The sequence below is a fragment of the Clupea harengus genome, chromosome 9 (assembly GCF_900700415.2).
Source record: "Clupea harengus chromosome 9, Ch_v2.0.2, whole genome shotgun sequence".
NCBI lineage: Eukaryota > Metazoa > Chordata > Actinopteri > Clupeiformes > Clupeidae > Clupea > Clupea harengus.
The window spans coordinates 12,736,171-12,760,911 of record NC_045160.1 but is presented as its reverse complement, the minus strand read 5'-3'; the positions used below and the strand labels follow the sequence as shown (position 1 = coordinate 12,760,911).

The following is a 24,741-nucleotide window of genomic DNA, read 5'->3' as shown; positions in this document are numbered from 1 at the left end:
GCTTTAAATGATATGCATGCAGCTTGTTTATTGCTAATCAAATCGGCCCCTGAGTTACACAGTTTGATGTACCTTGTTTCAGGCATAATGCACTATTCGTGGACGTTGTTTTTCATCTTGTTGATGGTGGTTTGAATGGGGGGGGGGGACGAAACGCTGTATTAGTCCTACATGTGTCTGTCTTTGAAACATCCATCTGCGCAATATTTTACAGAAACATAAGGAATGCCTTTGAGATTAGGGAACGAGTATTAGTTACGCAGACATTAAAGGCTACTCATACAGTGCTTATTACAGCAATACCGCTGGTGTAATTTGGTTTTTGGACCAAAGGGCTTTGGTGTATGTGCAGGGGCGGTTTTTCCTACAGGCGGTATATGCGGTCGCCTAGGGCGCCACTCAGAGTTTTTTTTTGCGCCCCCTTCTATATCTCCAACCAATATTTTGACATTAAAAAAATGAATCTAACATTAGGGTAAAATGAGCCAAAAATCGAAAACGGAAGGGGTATGTTGTTGTCAGAACATGCTAGCACAGTGAGGCGTTTGGTTAGAGTGTGTGTGTGTTCAAGAAACTTTGAAGAACGAAATAACGAAGAGGCAAAAGCCATCCGTGGCGCAATTTAAGAAGAAAAGAAAGGAAGAAGAAGAGAAACGTGCCAAGGAGAAAGGTAAATCATTAAATCCTGTTCTTAGCCTAGATTGAATTCCAGATAAGAAAACGTTCATAAATGCGTGAATTGCCGGGCACTTTAGTGGAGTTAAGAAGAAAAGATGTACCGTATTATTGAAAGTTTTCCTACTCCCTGTCACATAGTTCTTTACGGATTTTACAGAGGCGGGTATATAAAAAATGATATGTCCATTTATTCTACATTATACAAAAAAGACATGATTAAAATAGGGGCGCACATATAAAGCCAATAGCCAGTGCAACTACACTACACATATCTTACTCGTTGCATAGCACACCCATTAAGGAAGACAAACACGGCAACTTGTCAACAAGTGAGGTGAATACTGGTAAAAATCCAAGTGTTGTATTGTCAACTTTAGCGAATGGATTGTATGTAATCTTGCTAGTTAGCTAACGCTAGCTAGCCAGTGACTTGTGACGTTCCTTGTTATTGCCATTCAGTCGAAACATCAGTTCAAGTTCAAGCTGTAGGCTACCGCAATTTGCGTCATTTTCGATGTGTCATGAAATACAAATTTGAGTAATCATAACAACGTTAGTTTTGGTGGAGCGAGCTAGCCAGTTTAATTAGACATGATTTAACTAATCAAGAGCTATGCATCTTGGAGTGTGTCCATACAGGGGGGCGTGGCCGGAGCGTAGTTCAGCACAGGCGTGACATTTTCTCAGTGATTTTGTTCTTGAATTAATGTTTGTTCATCGTTGCGATCGTTGTTGTGTTTATGTGAAAGAAATGCAGTATTACAGGGCAAAATAGCGTTTGAAAGTTGCAATTCCGTTTTCGTGGGGGGAAAAAAGCAGTGAGTGCCAGGAGTGAAGCTCGCCTAGAGCGCCAAATGTGCGTATTTGCCCTGTGTATGTGTGTTCATTTTTTAGAGAACAAGCGTGTGTTAAATTTTTAGAGAACAAGCAAAAAAAAATTCTAGAAAAGTAACCTATTGAAGGGAAGAATATCCTGTGACATTTTGGCAGACATATTTATTTTCAATAAAGAGAAAGGAAACCTCTTAAATACAAATGAGTAGAATCCCAAACATTCAGTGACATTTTGTCTATTAAAAATGGGCGCATTGTATTTTTTCCAAAACGGGATTATTTCTGCAGCATGAGGTCTGCTTTCACCACTCCGTACGTACTGCAGTCAAACTGAGATTTTTCGCGTTTACAATTGTCCCTCTGTGTTTCCTGTAGGAGCAGAGGAAGTGTTGCCTAGATACAGCAGAGATTTCCCCATTGAGTGCAGACGATGGAGAAGTACGAAAAAATAAAAGTAGTTGGACGAGGCGCATTTGGGTAATTTAAGTCAAAATGTTTCTCACTTACACATGATACATATACATGTTAAGAGCATGCTACCTATGTGGGGTTTTTTACCCTGTGAGAAGAGAAAAAAAGTTTACTGAAAGTTTTTGGCATGGTGCTGCAGCATGCATTGGCAATGACAGACGTGGCATTTGAGGAACATTGATGTAACAATGTAGCCTATCAGAACAACGAATAACAATTTTTCCGCGCATTCATCAAACATGATAGTAACTTGTTACTTTACTGTTTACCGCGCGACAACATCGATACAAGTGACACATTTATGCATTTGTTCAGCTTATAACGGAGTCTTTCTCTACCTATCTCATTCTCGTGCTTTTGTACAATGTTTCCTTTCACACACCCTATTCAATTCTGGACAGAATAGTACACCTTTGTCGACGTCGCAGTGATGGGGCCCTTGTAATCCTGAAGGAGATTCCAGTTGAGCAGATGACGCGGGACGAACGTCTGGCCGCTCAGAACGAGTGCCAAGTTCTCAAATTACTCAACCACCCTAACATCATTGAGTACTATGAGAATTTTCTCGAAGACAAGGCGCTCATGATAGCAATGGAATATGCGCCAGGTAGTTTATCCATCTTCATTGAATTACAATGTTGGATATCATACAATGCCACATAATGCTACCTCATTTTGCCAAGAGTCCTTTCCATAGCGCAGTGTTATAGGAGTTGTCCTGTGGGAAAATGTAAGCAAATATCCTTTTGAAAACAGATGAGGGTATTAACCACATCATCCAACAGCCATACTATCCTGTAACTCACAACATCCATTTCATTCAAGCTAAGCCGCTAAGCTATTTGAGACTTCCCAGTGTCAGTTACAGTTGCTGTAATAACGTGTTGGGTCGTGGAGTACCCACCCTGCTTATTGTGTGTGGCCTGTACCAAGGCTGCAGTCTGCACTCTGATTGGGTGCTACCTTGTGAAATATATGTATACAAAACCACACACACACAAAAAAAACTTTAAAAAAGGTCTGAACTCTTTGTGGTCATAAAAGATAACAAGAACATTTTGTAACAAGCAGGGATAGTTTGGCATATCCAAAATTGACATGTATGACATGACTGTATGTCTGTCTGTCTGTCAGTCAGTCAGTCAGTCAGTCAGTATCAATCTCTCAGTGTCTGTTGATTGTCTGTTTTGAGTGTAGGTGGGACATTAGCTGATTACATCCAGAAACGCTGCAACTCCCTGTTGGACGAGGACACCATCCTGCACTTCTTTGTGCAGATCCTGCTGGCTCTCTACCATGTGCACAACAAACTCATTCTGCACCGGGACCTGAAGACCCAAAACATCCTGCTGGACAAACACCAGATGATCGTCAAAATTGGGGACTTCGGGATCTCCAAAATCCTTGTCAGCAAGAGCAAGGCTTACACTGTGAGTGATCAAAGCTCATAGAATTCTATAGCACTTACGTGAACATATGCATTTATAACACACTCTTGTCTGATACAGCATCCACATGATGTTTTCTTCAACATAGGCTACACATACTAGACTTGTTCAACGACTAACTGCATTCTTTTGACCAGTATAATTCATCATTTGACATTTTCCGGTTTCTGTTGATAGTACTTTGCTTTCATATTTAATGACTCTTTTTTCATAGGTGGTGGGGACGCCATGCTATATATCTCCCGAGCTGTGTGAAGGCAAGCCTTACAACCAAAAGAGTGACATCTGGGCCCTGGGCTGTGTCCTTTATGAATTGGCCAGCCTCAAGAGAGCTTTTGAGGCAGCGGTAAGAAGCAACACCTCTGTGCCAATTTACTAGCCTAGCCATGACAGCTTTGGTTAAACAATTGGACATTTGAATCACACATAATACATGAAACTCACATTAGCATACTTGAAGACTAGAGGCATTTTTACTTCATTAACCACTTTTTAAAAAGGGGCGGCAAGCTTTATAATTATACTCAAGTCTGCTTTTCAACTCCCATATATGCACATGTTCACTTTTTTCTGTCTGCAGAACCTGCCTGCCCTGGTTCTGAAGATCATGAGTGGGACTTTTGCCCCAATATCGGACCGCTACAGCCCTGAGCTCCGGCAGCTCATCCTCAACATGCTGAACCTGGACCCGTCCAAGCGGCCGCAGCTCAACGAGATCATGGCCCACCCCATCTGCATTCGGCCGCTGCTCAACCTCCACACCGACGTGGGCAATGTGAAAATGCGCAGGTGAGGATGTCTCCATGGCCACCATGTGGTTGCCACAGCAACCTGTGAGGTGCAGCCGAGAAATAGTAACACCCAATTACGCAGAGTAAGTGAGTGGGACTGAAAGTAAGTAAGTGGGTCTGACCCTGTTTTCCTTCCTACCCATTTTCCTTTGGCTCAACTGGTAGAGCAAAGGACTAACAACAACAGGGTCAAGGGTTTGATACCCATCGAGTACACATTCTGATAATAATCTGTACAATACTGTATGTCACTTTGGGTAAAAGTATCTTCTGAATGATTAATGTTGATCACAGGATCGAGAAGCAGCTGTCTACTGTTCAGCCAGGTGCTCACGGCAGACCAGGGGGGCGTGTGGCTGGCACCCGAACGCGGGGTGAGTGATGATGCAGAACGTTATTTCCTAGAATGTTTTACAACAATTCTTAAGAACAAACAACTGCAGACAAGACCTGATATGAATGGTCATGCAACTGCCTGCCCTTGATTTTACATACTAATTAAATGTATACCTTACTCATACTGTAAGTCATTTTTGAGGAAAATATATGCTAAATGAATAAATGTAATGTAATGGGAAAACCTACAACTGATTTACTGTCATAGTTCTGACTACTGTTTAAACCTGTGCCTCTCCCTCTGAAACCAATAATGGCATCTCTCTCTCTCTTTCTCTCTCTCTCTCTCACTTTCCTGCGCTCTCTCTCTCTGCAGATGGCCTGACAGGCCTTGGCCCCAGTAAGATGATGCACTCTCTTCCACAGTCGTCAGTGTACACGTGGGGCAGTGGCATCTCCTCTCCGCTCCGGCTGCCCATGCTCAACACAGAGGTCCTGCAGGTGTCCCTGGGCCGCACCCAGAAGATGGGAGTCACCAAATCAGGCCGCCTCCTCACCTGGGAGGTCAGTGCCAGGACATGTCACTATACACCATTAATTTCACTATACACCATTCATGTCACTATACACCATTCATTTCACTATACACCATTCATGTCACTATACACCATTCATTTCAATATACACCATTCATTTCACTATACACCATTAATTTCACTATACACCATTCATGTCACTATACACCATTCATTTCAATATACACCATTCATTTCACTATATACCATTAATTTCACTATACACCATTCATTTCACTATATACCATTCATTTCAATATACACCATTCATTTCACTATATACCATTCATTTCACTATACACCATTCATTTCACTATACACCATTATTTTTACTATACACCATTCATGTCACTATATACCATTAATTTCACTATACACCATTATTTTTACTATACACCATTCCCTTGTGTAACACCTTTCCCTTGTGTAATAATGAAGTTACATTTGTACCATCATTTGGTGTGTTTTTGTCAAGCAGATCAGTATTATGTAATTTGGCATTTTGTTAAATTTGCATTGTGTCCTCTGGCAGTCCCCCTCTCTGGGGTTAGGTGAGCCCAGCCTGCCTGGTGCTGTGGATCACATGCAGCCGATGTTCATCTCTCGCTTCCTGGAGGGCCAGTCTGGTGTCACCATCAAATCTGCGTCCTGTGGAGACCTCTTCACTGCCTGTCTGACCGGTGCGATATTTCTCACTCTACTCTTGGTGCCAAAGTGTTAGAAAGCCCATAAAACAAAGACAACGTACTATAGTTATAGAAGACTCAGTAAAAAGGGTGCCAGATTGAGGAAAGAGATATGTGGGTTTATACAGTAATGGATGGGACAACAATAACAAAATGAATCATATAACAAAATATTGAATTCAAAAATTTGAATTCTAATTATTAAAAATGAGATTTCTCACTGTTTCCACATTTTCCTCTTGTAAGCTTTGCTGAAATGTCTTCTCGCTGAAGTGTGTTTGAAATGAAAATAGAGAAACGATAAAGTTAAGCATTACCGGTAATACTGCGCTACAGAGATACAGTTTGATAGCACACTGGGACACAAGTGACTGTCACCTACAGTGGCAGGCCGTGATCGTATAGTGGTTAGTACTCTGCGTTGTGGCCGCAGCAACCCCGGTTCGAATCCGGGTCGCGGCAGGTTTTGTATATACGAGTTTTGTCCTTCAATCTAGGAAACATCTGTGAAGTTTGTCAGTGCAACACTGTCAAACTCTGACTAAAGTGCAAAGACAACCACAACATGCTGCTTCTGTGGCTTTGTAGCCAACTGCTGTTCTCCTGGGCTTCCTGTAGCGGTCAATGGTCTAGTCTAGAGGCCTGGACCAGTGGCGCAATGGATAACGCGTCTGCCTACGGAGCAGAAGATTCCAGGTTCGAGTCCTGGCTGGTTCGGAAAACTACTTTTTATTTTTACAAAGTGCTGTGTGAAACTCACTGATACAGCTGTGGAGCTTGTAAAGTCAACTGTCAGAAAGCCATTTATTGCTTTTACCAGGAACAAGCTGGTCTATAACTCTGGTATTATTCTCCTAGTTGTCACACAGAAGTGTCCAAATGCATGTGGCTTCTTTTTTCAGCTACATTGGTAGCCTCTCCCATATGGTCTAGCGGTTAGGATTCCTGGTTTTCACCCAGGCGGCCCGGGTTCGACTCCCGGTATGGGAAAGATTTTTAGGTGTTTAGGTCTTTCATATGTGTACACAGCTGTATCTTGACCAAACCCCTTTACTTCAGCACTGACTTTGAATCATAGTGCTACACCTTCTCCTGTACTTGATCCCCTTCTGAATAACGTGGGATTAAATACCTCCACAATCATCCCTCTGCTGCCCATTTCCTTACGTCATTTATCATAGTTAGAGTGTAGATTACTGGTTAAATCCTGTGTTTGGGATTAAAATGGTTCATTTTATGTTGGTCGACACAATATTCATATACATAAACATGACCACATCTGTGTCCCATGCTCATTCAGTAATAGACTCGCTAATCTCCCTTCATTTTTTTCCATTCAACAGACCGTGGCATCATCATGACATTTGGCAGTGGCAGCAATGGATGCCTGGGGCACGGTAGTTTCAACGATGTGACGCAGGTAAATTGGTTCGGGCTGTGGTGACATTTATGAGGATAGAGCGTCCCCTTTTATAATGAAGCAGAGAGTCTTTCTGTTGGGTTCATACACATTTCTGGGGAAAAAAGGATGCAATTAAAATGCCTCATATCCAGACCTAGAAAAGTATGGAAATTCATATTTAAATATCTGTTGCATAAATAACATATACATTTTTGGAAAATTATTTTACGATTTTACCAGAAAGGAAACTGATCCGTTAGAACATTATAGTCTAGATACAGACTACAGAATCCATAAACATTAACAACATCCTGTTAACTCAACATTCTCAGTCCAGTCATCCTCAAACAAATTATGAATGGCACAAGGACTAGAAAGCATGTCGCAAAACTTAACCAGGAAGACTGAAAAAGTCCCTGGAAATGGTCTTACAGCAGAGAGAGAGAGAGAGAACAAGGCTTCTGATCTGACTTGTGATCTATGTGTACCTCTGTGTGTGTGTTTCTCTGCTTTGTGCAGCCTAAGATAGTGGAGGCTCTGCTGGGCTACGAACTGGTTCAGGTCTCCTGCGGGGCCTCCCACATTCTGGCCGTGACCAATGAGGGAGAGGTATTCTCCTGGGGCCGTGGCGATAATGGTGAGGAGCCTTCTGGTCATCTACGCACACCTAATGCTTTCTTCTGATTTCATTTCTGTAGGTCATTCACTTTGTGTAGCCATGTGGCTGATCATTTTTATCCAAAACCAACTGATACTTTTCAGTTAAAGTCATTGTTTTGGTTGCATCATGTCGGCCTTGGGCATATGGCATTCCACATCTGAAGTGACACAATTTAAAGGCACTGGCCACAGCCAAATGTTGTTTTCACCGTAACCTCCCTTAGCACCATGTGACTCTGTGTGACACTCTCTGCTGTAGGTCGCCTGGGGCTGGGCAACCAAGACTCCCACAATTCCCCACAGCAGGTGAGTGTGGCGGCCGACTTCGAGGCCCAGAACGTGCTCTGCGGGGTGGACTGCTCCATGATCATCAGCACCCAGCAGCAGATTCTCTCTTGCGGGAGCAACAGGTGAGCTCTCGGCACTCCTTCAATATGGCAAGGGTCATGTCAAGGTCATCCTCATGTAAGCAGTGATACAGAGTGATTCAAAACAGGAAAGGGGTCTAGAGAGGACACAGAGAGGTCTCAACCATGCATTGTGTCCTCACGTTCAGACTTTGTTTACTAAAGTAATATGTCTATCTGGAGTGTATAATCCCATTTTGTTTTGTGATTAATTAATGAAGCGCATGCTGTTTGAGAGTATTGTTTGATTCACAATGCCATTGTGTCCAGGGGCTTAGCTCAAGCTGTTCTTCTCAGTGACTCACACTCACACACAAAAGTGACATTAATTTATTTGGCTGGAGATGTCTAACTCTGCCCTCCTCAGAAACTGCTCTCTCCCGGATGCATCAGTATCGGTGTCATGCATGCATTAACGTGAATTAAGAAAGCGTGCCAGGGACATTCTTCCTCCCCTGATTTGACATGCAGTCTGACGGCATTCTGTACGCATGACTAACAGACACAGAATCCTTAACTCATTACAGGCCAACCTCACCACTGAGACCGAGAAAGAGAGAGAGTGTGTATTTCTGAGTTAGAACAGCAGAATGTAGTTGTCCACTATGTCAATTTGACTTGCAATTTAACAGCAGTTGAATTGCATTTAATATTTACTGGATGAATGGAGTAATTGCCCATGTGTCAGCATAATGTGTGTTTTGGTGTTGTGGTAGAAAAGCTGTCTAGTAGGCCCAGAACACTGAACACTGCCCTGCTGGAGCGTTAGTGGGATGAGGAGGAGATGTGGATGTTGAGTGTGTTCGGTGCTCAGGCGAGACAACGCTGGGCAGATTCTACACCGGTCAGCACCACTTCCTGGTCATGACGCACATCTCACTGCTGAAAATTCCTCTGCCTTCTCTCAGAGCAGGAAGCTCCCCCTCAGCCCACCGTCATCAACCCCCCGATGATAAAGAGGCACCTGGTGTACTGACAGACATGGAAACTATTGATATTTCACAATAGACGTTTTTTCTGATCTAACTGTTTTGAAACAAAATAACTACCAGTGACCTCTAAACTTCTACATGTGAACATGTGAACTTCACGGGTTCTGAGCCAACATACAGTAGTACGAACATCATTATTCTCTATTGTTCTCTCAGTCTTATTGTGCCTGAAAAGCAACGTCGGATCTATCGTCCATACACCGTTATATGTGGATAGTTCCCTAATAGTGACGGTAATGGCTTTTGAATGGATCCTTATTTGCCTGTCATATTGCATTCAGATGCCTCGTTTCACATCAGCTTGTGTCTGGTATTCTTGCTGTGACTGCAAGCAGCTTGTTTTATTTCTCTTTTTAAAAAGAGAATAATACCATCAGCCTTCCGGGTGTCCACTGATGCTACATCACTTCATTTCAGATTTTAGATGACTCCTAAAGGTACTGTGCCCCCTCTTTCCCTTTTTAGGTTCAACAAGCTGGGGCTAGACCGAATAGTCGGAACAGACGAGCCTCTCCCTCAGGATCAGGTGGAAGAGGTCCAAACATTCTGTCCCATCCAATCAGCTCCTCTGAATGTGGAGAAGATTGTGTACATTGATATAGGAACGTCCCATTCTGCTGCAGTCACGGGTGAGACTGTATTGCTGTGTGACCAAGTGTTAAACTGGGATTTGTAATGTGGGGGAGGGGGGCGCTGTGGTTTCAGGGTTGTCATGGATGTACAATCTGCATATGTGTGTGTGTGCATTAGTGAATGAAAAACAATTTATAGACGTTAAAGAGTAGGCCTATGATTGACATCATTTGACAGACTGCACATAACTATAAGAGGTTCTGATCTGCGCTGAAAGCCCTCTGCTTTGAACTTGGCAAAACGACCAGCTGTTGACAATAGTGTAAGTGCACTCTCCTGTGTATCAGTGGTGGTGTTAGGCTACCACTAAAGAAGGAGGGAATATCAATATGAATGAATTGATACGCATGGATCAGTCTTTTTAATATTTACATTAAAAGGGAATTCATTTACATTCTACAATGTCAAAATGCACACAGACATTAATGATGTTATAGCCAGAAAATGATCAAACCAAAATCAAATCTTGCATTACCTAGCCATGGTGTTATTTGAGTTGCTCTGATATTCCCAGAACCATGCTAGCTAGCTCGGCAGGTTAACTTTACAGTTACACTTAACAGTTAGCTGGCTTATCTCAAGTAGGCCTACATCTTGTTAAACAGCATTTAGTAAAATCGACACGTATGTTATGTTAAGTTATGAAACAAAATGAGTTCTGCCTGGTTTCTGACCTATCGCTCTCCCTACCTTGGCATCCATCCATCCATGCCATCTCACTGAGTCTGACAAAAGAGGGGGTTGACTTGCAAGGAGGCTTTTGGGGAAACCCATTGACAGTACAAAACATCCAATATTCACAAGTTGTTACATTTTAACTGCTGCAATTAATCTAGAGTTATTAGACCTAATGGTACTGGTGGAAATGTACTTTAGTCATGGTTTGAATGATTAAGACCAAGAACTGTCAAAATATATACACTGATGAAGATGTAGTATGTAGTGAGGTTAAGAGCCACCCGATGACATTGAAGTGTGAATGTGCTGGGGCTGAGCCCAGTTTAACCCTTGTGTCTGGCCTGTCACTGAGATCTATATTTATGTTTGGTCTGACAAAGATGCAATGGCCATGTTTTATTATTTTTACAGTAAATCACTAAATCAGAAACCCATTTAGCTATATTTAGATTAAAAATGACTCCAGATTCTTAGGTACTCAAATCTACACATCCCACCACAGTATTAGGAGTAAACATCAGACCTGATCCTCTCTCATACCTCTCATCCTGTCCCTCTTCCTGTGTGCAGAGAAGGGCCAGTGTTTGACGTTTGGCAGTAACCAGCACGGCCAGCTGGGTTACAGCTCTCGGCGCAGCAGCAGAGTGCCGTACCCGGCGCCCAGGCTTCAGGGCATCACCAAGGCGGCCTGCGGAGATGCATTCACCGTTGCCATCGGAGCTGGTAAGACTTACTGCTGTGACAGACAAGCTAGGATTTGGTACAGTAATAGTTAGCTCTTTTTGTTTTCTGAATGCATCTGTGGTTATCAAACACAATAGAGGATCAGCCACTGGGCAAGTAGCCAAATTAAGAGTGTCTACAGGACATTGTATTTCTGTGGATTTTGTATGCGGTACTAACCAATGCATCACAGAGTCCACATACATCCTTGAACGACATGTACTAATATGAAGACAAATCTGTGTATTTCAAATGTGTTAATATAAAATAAGGCTGATTTCACTTTCATGAGAGTGCTGACCATTACCACAGTGGTGTATTCAGTCAAATAAATGTCATTCCACAATATTATTAGCAAACAGAAGGCATAATAACTTTCCATTGTCCACTATGCAGAAATCACCCATATGTCAAGATATTGACAGCAATGAGCCAGTGGTTTTAGAACATGAGGGGAATCAATAGAGAGAGGGTTCCTTTTTACTACACAGAACAATGGACAGACATTCCAATGATGATGTAAAAGGTGCCATAGGTGTCAAAGGTCAGAGGGCAGCTCAGCCACCAGCTGGGTTATAAAACAGCGCTGTGCCTTCTGAAGACCCTCTTTGTGTTTCGAGTGAAGACTTTGCTCCTCTAATCTGTTGTGTGTGGCTCAGACACAAGAATATATGTCACGTCTGAATTCGTCAGGGTTTAAGAAGTTGGAGTGAAGGGTGAAAGAGAGGTAAAGAGAGGGAGAGGAGCATTTGTCTTTGTGTTAATGACAGCAACAGAAAAGCTATGTGGTTTTCTCTACTACTATAGACTATTGAGGCCTGGTTAACCCCTCGTCATCCCCTGTTGTATTTTGCACTCTTTATCTGTTTGCTCAGTCATTTTCTGTTTTCCTTGTAGACGGGGAGGTCTACACCTGGGGGAAGGGAGCTCGCGGTCGCCTGGGCAGGAAAGAGGAGGATTCTGGGATACCAAAGGCGGTTCAGCTCGACGAGACCCATCCATTCACCATCACCTCGGTGGCTTGTTGTCATGGCAACACCCTCCTGGCGGTGAAACGTAATGTCTCACTCATTCTTGCTTTGCTCCCTTTGTTGCATAATAACACAGTATCTTTGAGAAAGCAGGTAACCAGATACTTCGATCTCTCAAAAATAGAGAAAGAAAAAAAGAAAATGACTGATGACAACACAGGAATAGGCCATTCTTAGGGCTGGCGACACCCAGAACTGAAGTCATATGACGTTCCTCACCTCGTAAAAAAAAGTTAAAAATTAGAAGAGTGCTTCGAACCAAATGAGACATCTCCCCAAACAAAAGAGGTCCGTAATTGACCCTTTTAGTGTCAGTGCTCTTTGTAGCTCTCCTCCCATTCAGGCCAATTTGGGCAGGCAACTGTGCTTAGTCTTAGAGCTGCCTTTGTGTCCCCGGCAGAGCCCGAGGGGGTTGAGAGAAACTCTGCCTAATTAAGTCGGGTATGAGGCAATCCTGTGTGCCTGGCTCTTTCATTTGATGCAAGGCAATAAAAAATGAACAGCAGGAGCCTGCTGGTCGCATTTACCTTGTTAGACCTCAGAAATGGTTGGAGGGAAGGGGGCTGCACCATGCATGCAGCAGTGAGCTCCTATCCAAAAGCAAAAAGGAGATAGAGAAATGGACGCGGATAGAGAGATAAAAAGTGAGTACCCTGAATTAAATGGATGCGTGTCTCTGATGTTGCTAAACATGCATCAGTATCAGGTCTCACCGTGAAACCAGGATATGGTACCTCATCATACGGTGTAATCTCCCCTGACAATTAGAAACCACCTCCACGACATCCAATACCTTTGTGCTTTAGGCATCCTAAGCAAGTGCTACGTTATTAAAAGGGAGATGCTGTATCTGGGCATGTCACATTGTGTTACATTGAGAATTAGCTGCCTAACGTCATTGTTCTCAATGCACGTGAAGTCTCATAAGGTCTCATACGTGTGGATCATATATCCTTAATACATGTTCCTGGGTCAAGGTGGTTTACCAGAAACTGATGTTGTGGTTTCATGTGCTTGAGTCCCTCTGCTATCTCTAAGGGCAAACACGAGAGGAGAACACACCCAGCTCACGCACAGCACCACTCAGGACATTGTTCCATCATCAGTCTTTCAACAATACTAAAAAACTGAATGTATTGAACTGAGCGGTGGATTAAAATCAGGCCTGCTCGCCTGCCCCCCTGCTCTCCGCCTCCTCCATCCCTCCCTCCATCCCAACCACATTTGAAATAGATGCAGGTTTAAAGGAAGATTACAGTGCTGCAGAAAAAAAAAATCTCAGGAAAGGATGGCTCTGTAATCCGTTCGACTGGTGACACGTGAATGTGCAGAGCTGTGTGTGACTGAGGGCAATGCTGTAACAAAGTGAAATATTTATCCAGTTCGGCTCATCCCTCTCTCATTTTTATTTGACTTGCAGTTTTTCTGTAATCCGTTTTAAAAGACCTGCATAGATTTGACTTTCTGAGAGATCCTCGGGACAGGAAAGCTAAATAGGTGTGATGCTTTTACCGGAGTTTCCTCCTCCCTGGCTTTTGCAACAGCCCTGCCCCTTTGAAGTGTGTTCATCTGTCCCAGTGATTATGAAATTCAAAGGGTCATTATTTCACTGTGAGAATGTGAGTAGTTGCAGCCTTTATGATGTAATGTCTCTAATGGAGTGTCATGATGTGGGATTGTTGGCTCTCACCTCACCTTGTTTCTTCCTGTCCTCTCCCTAGCTCTGTTTGAGGAGTCGGTACCAAAGTGACCCCTGTGATTATGAGGAATCAACAGCACAGAAGACAAATGCAGCGTGAAGGACAAATGGACACGGAGAATCTTGCTGCATTTCGGAAAACACTTCATACTTTGCGGTGTTATGCCATGGACCTGATCATGTTCAGAAAATGGTCTCGTGTTCAGTGGATGAAACTGAAAAATGAAAATACTGGTATGATGAGGACTAGTATCTGTTGGGTGAACAGTGCTGTTGTAAATATGAGTTTCAAGCCTCATCAAATGAAGCGTGATAGGTAAATAATGGCTTTTCTCGAAGAGGAAATGGGTGATTGTCTCTCAAACAGGGTTGCCTTTTTAGGCTCCCCTCCCAGGAAGAGAAACAGGCTGGACTGGTGTAAGCATGGCAGGAAGGGAGTTTCAACACAACATGCTTTTTATTACTGCCAAAGTTTGTCATGGTCCAAAAAGACTTTTCCAACTTTTCATGTGCAAATCGTCAGGCACTGATATTTGTTGCAGTATAAAACTTACTATGAACTAAGTGACCTATTCAATGATAATGGTGCCATTCTGTTTCGAGTAATAAGGCCACCCCCTTCCAAAGTTGAGTACACAGATTTCTAGATGTCATACTGAACTAATATATGAATGCCTGAGTGGCAACAGTATTATGCAATGTTTCATACCAAAGCATTGCCAAAACAACTAATGGACACTTGCTATGCAGAGTGCATTATTCATCATGACAAATGTATGTATATTCCACATGACGCAATTTCATCCATATATGTGTTCGAATTATAGTTAATTTATGAACAAAGCAGGTACTTTTTTGTTTATCTCATTGTTCTGGCCATTCAGTGTAAAGTCATTTAATTGATAGCCTTATGCTCCTATTTTAGGACTATCCTAAGCAGATAATCAGTCTCACTCTCATAGTCGGGGAAGGAGCAAACATATTTAATTTTAGTAGGCTTATGTCCTTCTGGCCTCTAGGGGAATTGCTACATTTTGGAATAATGGCACTCATTTATTTTGATGAGTGAGCTTATATTACGCCAATATGCCATGGAAAAATCCCCAAGTTAGGCATGTTGGCAAAGGGGGACAACATTCAGGGATTTCAACATCATTTTGTAATAAGGAGAACATGACTTTGATCATCGTGAATTGTAGTAACCTTCTCTTGGAAGTAGTGTTGAAGGATATAACAGAAAAAGAGGTTTTAACGTGTGTTTTTCCCTATCTGCTGCTACCACGTTATTGTGCCACAAGCATAAGATGCCATCATTTTTTTGATGATGTAATGTCTGAGCAATACCAATGGGGTTGCATTGCATCTCCTTCGTGATCCATTGACGCTTTTCATCGTAAAATATGACATAATCGTGTTGCATGTCTTTTTATGTTTTAGGCTATATGTTTAATAAAAACGAAATTGTATTCAAAATATATCTAAATAAAATGAAATCAATATTGATGATCCAGTGTGTCGATATCGCCGCTAGAGGGAGGCCTCTTCCTAATTAGTGATTCGAGTTAATTGTCATTGTATGATGTATTGAATCTGTATTGTGAATTTCGATACACCTGCAAGCTGGAAAACATTGAGCAGCCCCCTTTTTCACGGTTTTCTGAAAGTGAGGAATAATAGCATGTTGTCTTATTAATAAAGAAGAGAAAGGAGCCGAAGGAAAACAATCATGACAAGACAAAGGGAAGACCAAGAAACAGCATAAGACACTCAAATTATCGTAGACTTTATTGTCGTGACTATCGATGAATATTGAATGAGCTGTACAAACATACGTTTTTACAGAGTTGATTTGGGGAGCTTAAATAGTCTGCGCAGACTGTAGCCTATTGGCATTGAGCTGCCCCGGAGATCCGAAAACAGACGGTCAATGGGATTTAAATATGACCCCTCCCACTCTGAGAGGCGGGGCTAGGTCTACCTAAACAGATGGGATGCACTGGTTGGCATTGTCTACATAGACTGTCAGTGTTACCTCAGTTGGTCGTCAGAGAGGACTGATCCGCAGCAACGCTTCGTTTGGCATATATTTTTTTTTACTAAATAGCCCAACAGCATACTTGTCAGTCGTGTTCACTGCCACATTCGTGTACGATTATACGATATCTTAACGATTGGCCTTTCTTCTTAACCCTTTCATGCATAGAGCAATCAAACCGGGGACGTGAGAGAGAGACGTGAAGGCAGTGCATTCGTCCAGGAATCGATAGACAATCTATTTTCCCCCGACGGATGGACTTGAATAGGAGACAGAGACTGAGACGGACTCTGGCAGCGTAAACCGTGGACATTTTCTTACGGCTCCCCGGTGAAACGGTGGGGTGTCGGAGGCAAGAAGAACAGGCTTGAAAATATACATATCCTCCTGCTTACTGAGCAGCAACAATGCCGGGGTTTGATTACAAGTTTCTGGAGAAACCCAAGAGACGGTTCCAGTGTCCACTATGTAGCAAGGCGATGCGAGAACCCGTTCAGGTTTCTACGTGCGGACACAGATTTTGTGACACCTGTCTTCAAGAATTCTTAAGGTAAGACCCCAGTCGCAGCCTCATGTTGACGCTTGGTTGCATGCGTCCGTATTTAGTGTGTAAGAGGAAAAAGTTTAACAACTGGAATCGTAGCCTATGACAATCTGAAGAACGTAAGGTAGGCCTACTGCAGATGGTAATACGGCATTCGACTCCTGGATGAGATAAAGCTGTATAAACATGCACAAAATGAATACAAATTAATATTTGCAAGTCAAAAGATGGAGAATAGCATATATTTCTGTTATTTATAACAGTTGACGTGCATAGTCACATTTTTTTCTTCCAATCATCCATAAGATACACTTTACATTTGAAAAATGTCCTCTCTGTAATCCTGCTGTGTAACCTTAATTCATCTACGTTGCCTGTGTAAACATCGTATTGTCAAACGACAGCCAATGTTGAGTGTGAATTATTCAGTTCTAGTATCAAATGTTTGAGAGGGTGTCTTTATTACTCGTTCATTCTCAACATACTTGGGGTTTATGCTGTGTGTTGTGATTCAGTATTTGAAACGATCTTTGGCAGGCATGCCTTTCCCTGTGTCTATGTGCTCATTGCCCTGACACATGCAAACAATTACTTTCGGGTCTCAAGACAATGAGCTGACAGTCATATTTAGGGCCCACATATTCTTTTCCTGCTTCCCTTTGTGTGTGTGTGTGTGTGTGTGTGTGTGTGGGAGAGATAGAGAGTGTGTGTGTTTGTAAAAGTGGGCGTGTTTGCATAGGGGTAGATGTGTGTGTGTGTGTGTGTGTGTGTGTGTGTGTGTGTGCACGCGTTTGTGAGTGAGTGTGTGCATGTGATCGCTCACCCAGGCAGAAGAGGCCCCAACCTCTGGCCCTGTCTGTCGTTACTGCCTGAAGGCTGTGGCTGGGCAGCAGGCATGGAGACGGGGATGGGGAGCAAGGCGTGGGGGCTCAGCTGGGAGTTGGAAGGGGGGTGAGAGTGGGATTACTGTGGGACTCCTTTATTGAAACCAGGGCACCAGTGTGTCCAGGGAGAAGAAGACCTCTGCCTTAGAAGGCATTCGAGTCTTAGTCACTGTACAGACACATATACACACACACACACACACACACACACACACACACACACACAGACACACACACAGACACACACACAGACACACACACAGAGAGAGAGAGAGAGAGAGAGAGAGAGAGAGAGAGAGAGAGAGAGAGAGAGAGAGAGAGAGAGAGAGAGAGAGAGAGAGAGAGAGAGAGAGAGAGAGAGAGAGAGAGAGAGAGAGAGAGAGAGAGAGAGAGAGAGAGAGAGAGAGAGATGGCTTGTACAATCTCCCCATGTCTGAATGCTTAACAACATACCATTGATCAGGCTCATTGTAATGGTCACATTAGTGTTCGGAATCAATGGGACAAGCTTGCCTTTTGGCAGTTCCACTCCCTTTCTTTCACTGGGACCTTAATGAGTGTCACTGGGCAATCAAAGGCCATTCCCTTTCACTTTCCAAGTCCTGTGCCATGTCGGTCTAAACATAGCATAAACTTGCCAAACCGGATTCTTTGCCCTCTGGCGTGTGCTACGTCCATGCCATGTTGAGTGCGCCACACGCATGTGCTCACAGTCAAGGCAGGCCTTTGTCTCCCCTCATAACGGCATCAGCAGCAGTGATACAGTGTAAACACGGGCGGTGTTGACACCCTGCGTTGGCGAGATAAGAGGTCCAATGGCAGCTATGTGGCACGTTTGACCTCCAGTCAAATATAGCTGCAGATGTTCACACGCCTTGGCTGTCACGTCTGAGGCTGAGCTTGACCGACTAAACTCTGATTCTCATAGAAATAGCAAAGGTGTTGCTTTGTGTCGAGCTGTGCATGGCAGGGCATGACAGTCTGTTTTTTGTGTGTGTGGGAGGGGTTGTGATTATGATAAATATTAAGTGAAAATGAGAGGGATGAAATTTGTATATAAAGCCATTGTTTCTATTGTGGGTCCCAGTAAATAAGGAACTGTTTCAGCACGTGTCTTGGTTGTACTCCGTGTTTATCTTGCACAAGAAAAAAACAAAGGAGGGCGCCGTGGACTGATTGGGATGACTGACGGCGGGGTAAGGTTCTTGAAAAGAGTAAAGTTGTGACAGAGAAAGTTAATCATCACTTGGCCTGCCAAGGAGGGAATGGAATGTTAACTCTAGCAAGCACGCATCACAGTTTCAAAGCAGCAGGTCACTGTCCATGTTTCTCTTTGTTTTTGGCAGTGTGTCTACTGTTGCTGCTGATTGTAGAGCACACAAACAGACTCTGATGAGTTTTTCGGTTGCTCTGCCGTTAAAAAGGGAACTCCTCCTTATGACCCTATGCAGATGCAAGAGATGCAAATCTCTCCACACAGTCCCCAACCCTGCAGATGAATGTGGTTTGCTCAGGTAACTACTATACAACAAAACCTCACTTGAAGCACTAACAATGGCTCCTTTCCTCTTTGCTCCATCTCTTCATCGGCTGAAATGTCAACTCATTGAGCTGCTAGACCAGGCAGCCGTATGGTATTGCAAAGTAAGTTTATCCAAACAAAGCTGATCTTGATAAACCTTATTGAGTAGAGTTTGCGCGCCATGCGTCTCAGGGTGTGATTACAGTGAGTTTGTCCTGTGTATTACCTCTGACTGTGTGCGATCAGTCATGGCTAGCCAACCCGCCCTCTCACACTCTAAAGAAAGATTCTGAAAGCTGTTTGGGAAGGCCTCCACTACACACTGATATTTTATGGCACTCCCTCCCTTTTCCCTCCAAGAGAACGACACCTTTGAGATGATCACTAGGTATTTATGCCATATGAATTGAATTCCATGACATTTCAGCTTGACTTCTCACGCACACAGAGCTATCGCAAGGTATTGTTAGGAAACAGAAGTGCACACACACAGGTGTGTTTGTTTGTGTGTGATAGATTTATTCGTGACATAGTGTTGATCAGCGTCGAGGCGCCTGCTCCAGACATGTGATGGGCTAGTCTTTCACTGCATGCCTTAGCCTCCTCCGCTAGTTATGAATTCCCTGCGCTAATGGGCTGTGTTTCCTCTGAAGGGAGCGAAGTGTAAATAAAACTGCAGCCTCGGCCCGGCCTCGCCTCGCCTCGCCCATGACCTTGGTGTAACCAGTCTCTTATCTCTGCTGCAATCAAGTGTGTGATTCACGTGCCTCCGCAACCCATAACGGCGGGCCAGTGCGAACTTTGAGCTCAGGGGAATTGGACCAGTTCCTCTTTGGAGCACTAAAGCCTGAGTGGGGAAAGCCGTGGCCATCAACAATATAAACAGCGAAGAGGCAGAAGCGTCCAAATCGAGGCTAGACCACACGCAGTAGAGTATATTAAGTAATAAATCTTTTGGTAAGAATGAGGCGGTGTCGGAGCAGCGCTGCTCTGGCTCGCAGTGGGAATACTGCAGTTTCTTCTCTTGACAGACGAATAATTGGTTTGCTCTGCCCCGAAAGCTGTCTCGGGTCTTGTTGCCAGAGCTAAGTTACCCCGTTGCTGGGGTGCATCCCACTGAGGGGAGAGAAGGCTAATGGGGGCAGTTATTATCCCCGTGACAACACGGCACTCTGGGCCCCGCTTTCGCCGCCCTGCTGGCTCGTCCACCCTCTCCTCATGCGCCCCTGCGCCAGCCACAAATCAACCGCTGCTTTTGTTCCAGAGGAAGCCTCCTCAGGATCACTAGGGCTGTTTTGCTCTCATAATTTCACTCCTACTTCTTTTCCTCCTACTCCTGCTTTCTCCACTTCTCTCCTCCTCTCCCGCTATCTCTGCTTCTTCTTCTTCTTCTTCTTCTTCTTTTTGTTTATCTTCGTTCTTCTTCTGTTCTCTTCATTATTTTCTTCTCTCTACGTAATCTCTCTTTATCCTTTTGTATAGCCCCCAGCTGAATGATAACAACTAAAGGGAAACAGAGGGCATGATTGATAAGGTCCTAGATAGCAGTAGGATATAAAGACAGTTCTGGGCCTGTTCAGCTGTGTGACTTCATTAAAGACCAATGAATTGACCCTTGTCCATTGTGAGGTGTGTTTTAGTGGGTAGCTCATAATGGAGATCCTCTATGGATGGAGAGACAGCGAGGGACTCTGTAAGAACGCACTGGACCAGGAAGTGACGATGCCAAGCTCTGTGGGCCACGCAGATGCCACCTGGCAGCTGGAGCTTTGTGAGCCTGTGTTTTCTGTGGGCCTTGTGCCATCTCACCCGAAGACTAAGTTGCGCTGTGTGTGTGTGTGTGTGTGTGGGAAAGAGGGTGGTTTTGAGTGAGAGTGTCTATGTTAGCATACGTCCTTGCCTCCATCCTGCTCCGTCTCCTTAGATGCTGGTGTGCGTTTGTGTGTGTGTGTGTGCGTGCGTGTATGTGTGTGTGTGTGTGTGTGTGGGTGTGTGCGTTCCTGTGCAGGTGTCTGCATTCATTCAGTGCAGGGTGTGGAGTGCCGAGGATGCCGATGAAAGGCGTCTCTTATTCTGATTCGGGAAATTCTGTGGCAAGCAAGCGGATGTCTCAGTGACTCTGCGACATAGGGCTTTTCTGTCTACCTCTCACCCCATTGAACTCGCAGCTGACTGTGATACCAAATCGCTCCTTTGGAAAAGCCAGGCGCCTACAGTGAGAGGCGGGAGGCTTGCCGATCAAAGCGGAGGTAGCGCCTCGGAGTCAGCGGAAGCAGGGCATCCCAGTTTGCACCGGCGGCGGTGGAGGAAGTGCTAATAAAATCGTGGGGGCGGCGGGAATCTCCGAGGCAGCAGTTTGCTGAGTTTGGAGACCGACCTTGCCAAACGGATCGATACCGTAGCGCATGTGTTCTCCTAATTCCTTGCAGAACCGCTTTCTGCAGAGGGTCAAAATACAGGGGCAACCTGTAGTGGTTTTCATTTTTAACACATAAATGTTTGAATGTATCTGAATCTGGCTTGCAGCACACACTTCGGTTTGTATACTGTGGATACGTTAGGTACAAATAAACCACCCCACACCAAAACTACAGACATGTTGGACCACATGCTTATCTCCTCTCTGTCTTCTACTGTCCTCCTTCCATTACCCTTTCTTGTTCTCTCCTGTTCAGTTTTCTGAACTCTAGACTCAGGTTTTAAAGGTTGTGATAAGAGAATATTACTTCTTATATCTGTCTGTCTGCACCTATATTCGTCCATCCCTCAACATACAGTAAAAGGAGTATTTCTGCAGGGGATGTGAGCGTTGTCAATGTTAGGTGATGTCATGTTAAGAGGAGCTCTCAAGTGTCTCGAGAAGGTCACACCTGGGTTACAGAGGTGCAGCTGTGGCTTTGACATTGCAGGGAAACTTCTGCATCCGTCAGACTGGCAGCTGTGAAGCCTCCGTCACCGTAGCGCTTCAAGCCAAAGGGTTCAGCAGGTTGTTTTCACATTGAGCACTTTTAGCGGACGTGCTTCTGGTTCAGAAATGTGCCTCAACAGTTCTTAAAACTCAAGTGCTCTGCATTCTTTAAGTGTTCCAGTGAAAGCCCAGAGCCCATAGTACACTCAAGTGACTTCACACCACACAATGTGCAGTGGACAGCCACTTCAAATTCCTCATTGTTTTTTTCTTTCTTTGTTTTTTTTAATGGCTCCTTGTCTTCTATTTACCCATCACCAACACACACACTTGGTGACGCTACGTTTTTTTTCTGCTCCCAAAGAGCTGATTTTGGTCGTAAATTTGTTGGACAGCAATTTGTAAAAGGAGGCACATGGCGGTTTGCCAAGACCTTTGGACAAGTCTCTACATGCCGCCCCCCCCCCCCCATGCCCTGTGGAAACAACTCTCTTCTGCACCTATACAATGAGGGAGCTATTCCAGCTATGCAGCATGGCACCTTCTGCCTCGTGCCTCCAGCATGCTGGGGCCAGGGCTCTGCCATCCAACCATGCAACTTGGTTAGTTGAAGATCAGCTAAACAAGGTCCTAGGGCATGTATGGTGCGGTTTCATGAATATTTGTGATTGTGCTTGCTACAAGAGAGGGTGTGAGTGATTGCGTTTTGAGTTGAGTGAAAGATTGTGTGTGTGTGTGTGTGTGTGTGTGTGTGTGTGTGTGTGTGTGTGTGTGTGTGTGTGTGTGTGTGTGTGTGTGTGTGTGTGTGTGTGTGTGTGTGTGTGTGTGTGTGTGTGTGTGTGTGTGTGTGTGTGTGTGTGTGTGTGTGTGTGTGTGTGTGTGTGTGTGTGTGTGTGTGTGTATATGAGAGAGAGATAGATAGATATAGAGAGAGAAAAAAAATCTCTTACAGTTTACCAGACAATCCTGTCATGCTTATTTTTGCCAGAAATGGGCATTTGTGTGTAATCTGCAAAAGTCACCTACATTCTTATGTTGTAGAGTAAATCAGAATAGATTTATCCTTTTTTGTTGTTGTTGACCTACTACATTTTTATTTTTATTGCGGTGTGCCAGATTCTGAGTTCACATTCAACAACAACAACAATGATGACCACATACAGAACAGGCCAAATCTTTTACAAGTCCAGGGTGTGTGAGAGAGAAAGATAATTTTAGGAGGTGCGTGGACGAGGCTAAATAAAGAGCTCACAGTGGACATCTCACCCACTGTGCCCATGGACCAGTTTGCGCTTGATATTCTTTCTCCAACTGCTGCTCTGCTTTGTGTTGCCAAAACATTTGCACAGAAGCCCCCTGTGGATGCACACACACACACACACACACACACACACACACACACACACACACACACACACACACACACACACCAAACCACCCACACACATACTCACAACTCACATGAGCACTAGCAGACACACACCACATTATGTTATGCTCATGTATTGTATTAGTTTAGAAGAAGAAGTCGTATTAGTTTAGTGTAGTAACTTCCATAATGTTTCATAATTACTGACAAAAGACAATAAATAATTAATCACAAATTCTCATAGGGGCTGCAAGAGCAAGAGGAACTTTAAGGAGCTGTGTAGTCAACAAAGGGTTTAATATCACTGATCAGCTCATTTCCAGTAACATTACACCACATTAGTGTTAATCAGCCATTCTGTGTTTGGGGATCGGACTGTCTGTTGTCTGTGTTTGTTGTCTGTGAAATATGTAAGTAGTAATCCACAGCCTGACGATCATTATTGTTTAATGAACAACCATATGTTGATGAAGATCTGATTTGGAGTGGTGTTGAAACTGACCAGCGGAATTGATTGGCCTCCACTGTTGTCAATTAAAACTGCATAGTTAGCACTATAACACTGGTTGCCTGTGGCAACGGTCTTGTCAGTGGAAGTGTTCTGAGGAGAAACACCTCCATTGACCAATGAGATCTGAATGTTAGAGAGGTAGTGATCTTCATCTGCGCTTCATAGACATCCACACATCCTGCCCTCAGAGGCCTCTCGGTGACTCCCCTGGTGAAAGATGGCTTTGTGGGGGAGGGAGGAAGTAGGGAGCAGCTGAGACAGCTGAGTGACCACTGGCCTGAAAAACCTCCTGGTGGCGTGGCTGAGATCCAGGCATGTGTGGAATCTGTGAGTGAGGGGCTGAAAGACTGCCAGCTGGGGTGCTACCCTGTGTGTGTCTGTGTCTGGGGGGGGGGGGGGGGTAACCGGCAGAGATGGTGGTTGGAGGGGGGGGGTAACTCCATGCACCACTATCCCCTCCTGTCTCCATCAAGCAGCACCTGTCGGAGTGAAAGGGGTCCTTTCAGAAAAGAACAGGTGCCTGCAGCTCGGTTAAGCTCTTGGCCCAGAGAGAGGGAGAGCGCACACTATACCGAGCGTTACCGCCGTCCGCACCGGGGCCCCGGCTGTTGGAGGTCACTGGTGAACTTACCCTCTCTTCCTCTCTGGAGACGCAGTGAAAGGCTCCCTGTGATCGCTTCCTTCCTGCCGATCCCCCCCCCAACACACAATCCCTTTGCATCAGATCCGGCCTATTTACTGTTGAGCCTCTCCGGGAGCTAGCTGAAAGACCCTCTCAAATCGGCCTCCATCTCTGTTGGTGTGACTCCCACACTTGCTCTCATTGCTCATTTTCAAATATGTCAACAGCACACAAAACATAGCCCCCCCCCCCCAGCTCTCGTCCCATCCTTTCAGATGCACAGACGTGCCATTGATTGATCT

General features: G+C 44.3%; 2 protein-coding genes and 3 non-coding genes across 6 annotated transcripts in view; all 5 read left to right on the top strand.

The window, feature by feature from the left end:
• The first annotated feature begins 648 nt into the window (after positions 1 to 648).
• Positions 649 to 15,569, top strand: nek8 (NIMA-related kinase 8). Of its 2 annotated transcripts, XM_031573492.1 has the most exons (16): positions 649 to 670; positions 1,888 to 1,989; positions 2,385 to 2,590; positions 3,181 to 3,413; positions 3,646 to 3,777; positions 4,012 to 4,220; positions 4,517 to 4,596; positions 4,935 to 5,122; positions 5,666 to 5,813; positions 7,163 to 7,239; positions 7,741 to 7,858; positions 8,141 to 8,291; positions 9,746 to 9,909; positions 11,162 to 11,314; positions 12,212 to 12,370; positions 14,067 to 15,569. In XM_031573492.1, the coding sequence occupies exons 2-16, from the start codon at positions 1,943 to 1,945 to the stop codon at positions 14,093 to 14,095; spliced, it is 2,094 nt and encodes a 697-aa protein (XP_031429352.1). In that variant the 5' UTR covers positions 649 to 670; positions 1,888 to 1,942; the 3' UTR covers positions 14,096 to 15,569. The 2 variants fall into 2 exon arrangements, with proteins under 2 accessions (XP_031429352.1, XP_031429354.1); XM_031573494.1 differs by lacking the exon at positions 649 to 670 and having other exon boundaries at positions 1,903 to 1,989; positions 2,390 to 2,590.
• Positions 6,210 to 6,281, top strand: trnah-gug. Its single transcript has one exon. It is a non-coding gene; the product is annotated as a tRNA-His (tRNA).
• On the top strand, positions 6,464 to 6,536 carry trnar-acg. The gene has a single exon. It is a non-coding gene; the product is annotated as a tRNA-Arg (tRNA).
• Positions 6,738 to 6,809, top strand: trnae-uuc. Its single transcript has one exon. It is a non-coding gene; the product is annotated as a tRNA-Glu (tRNA).
• A 468-nt stretch (positions 15,570 to 16,037) lies between the features above and the next one.
• traf4a (tnf receptor-associated factor 4a) overlaps positions 16,038 to 24,741 on the top strand; it is a 34,466-nt gene continuing 25,762 nt past the window's right edge. Inside the window, exon 1 of the mRNA XM_012839800.3 lies at positions 16,038 to 16,629. Coding sequence (XP_012695254.1) covers positions 16,487 to 16,629 — 143 coding nt within the window. The 5' untranslated portion in view covers positions 16,038 to 16,486. The remainder of the gene's footprint in view (positions 16,630 to 24,741) is intronic.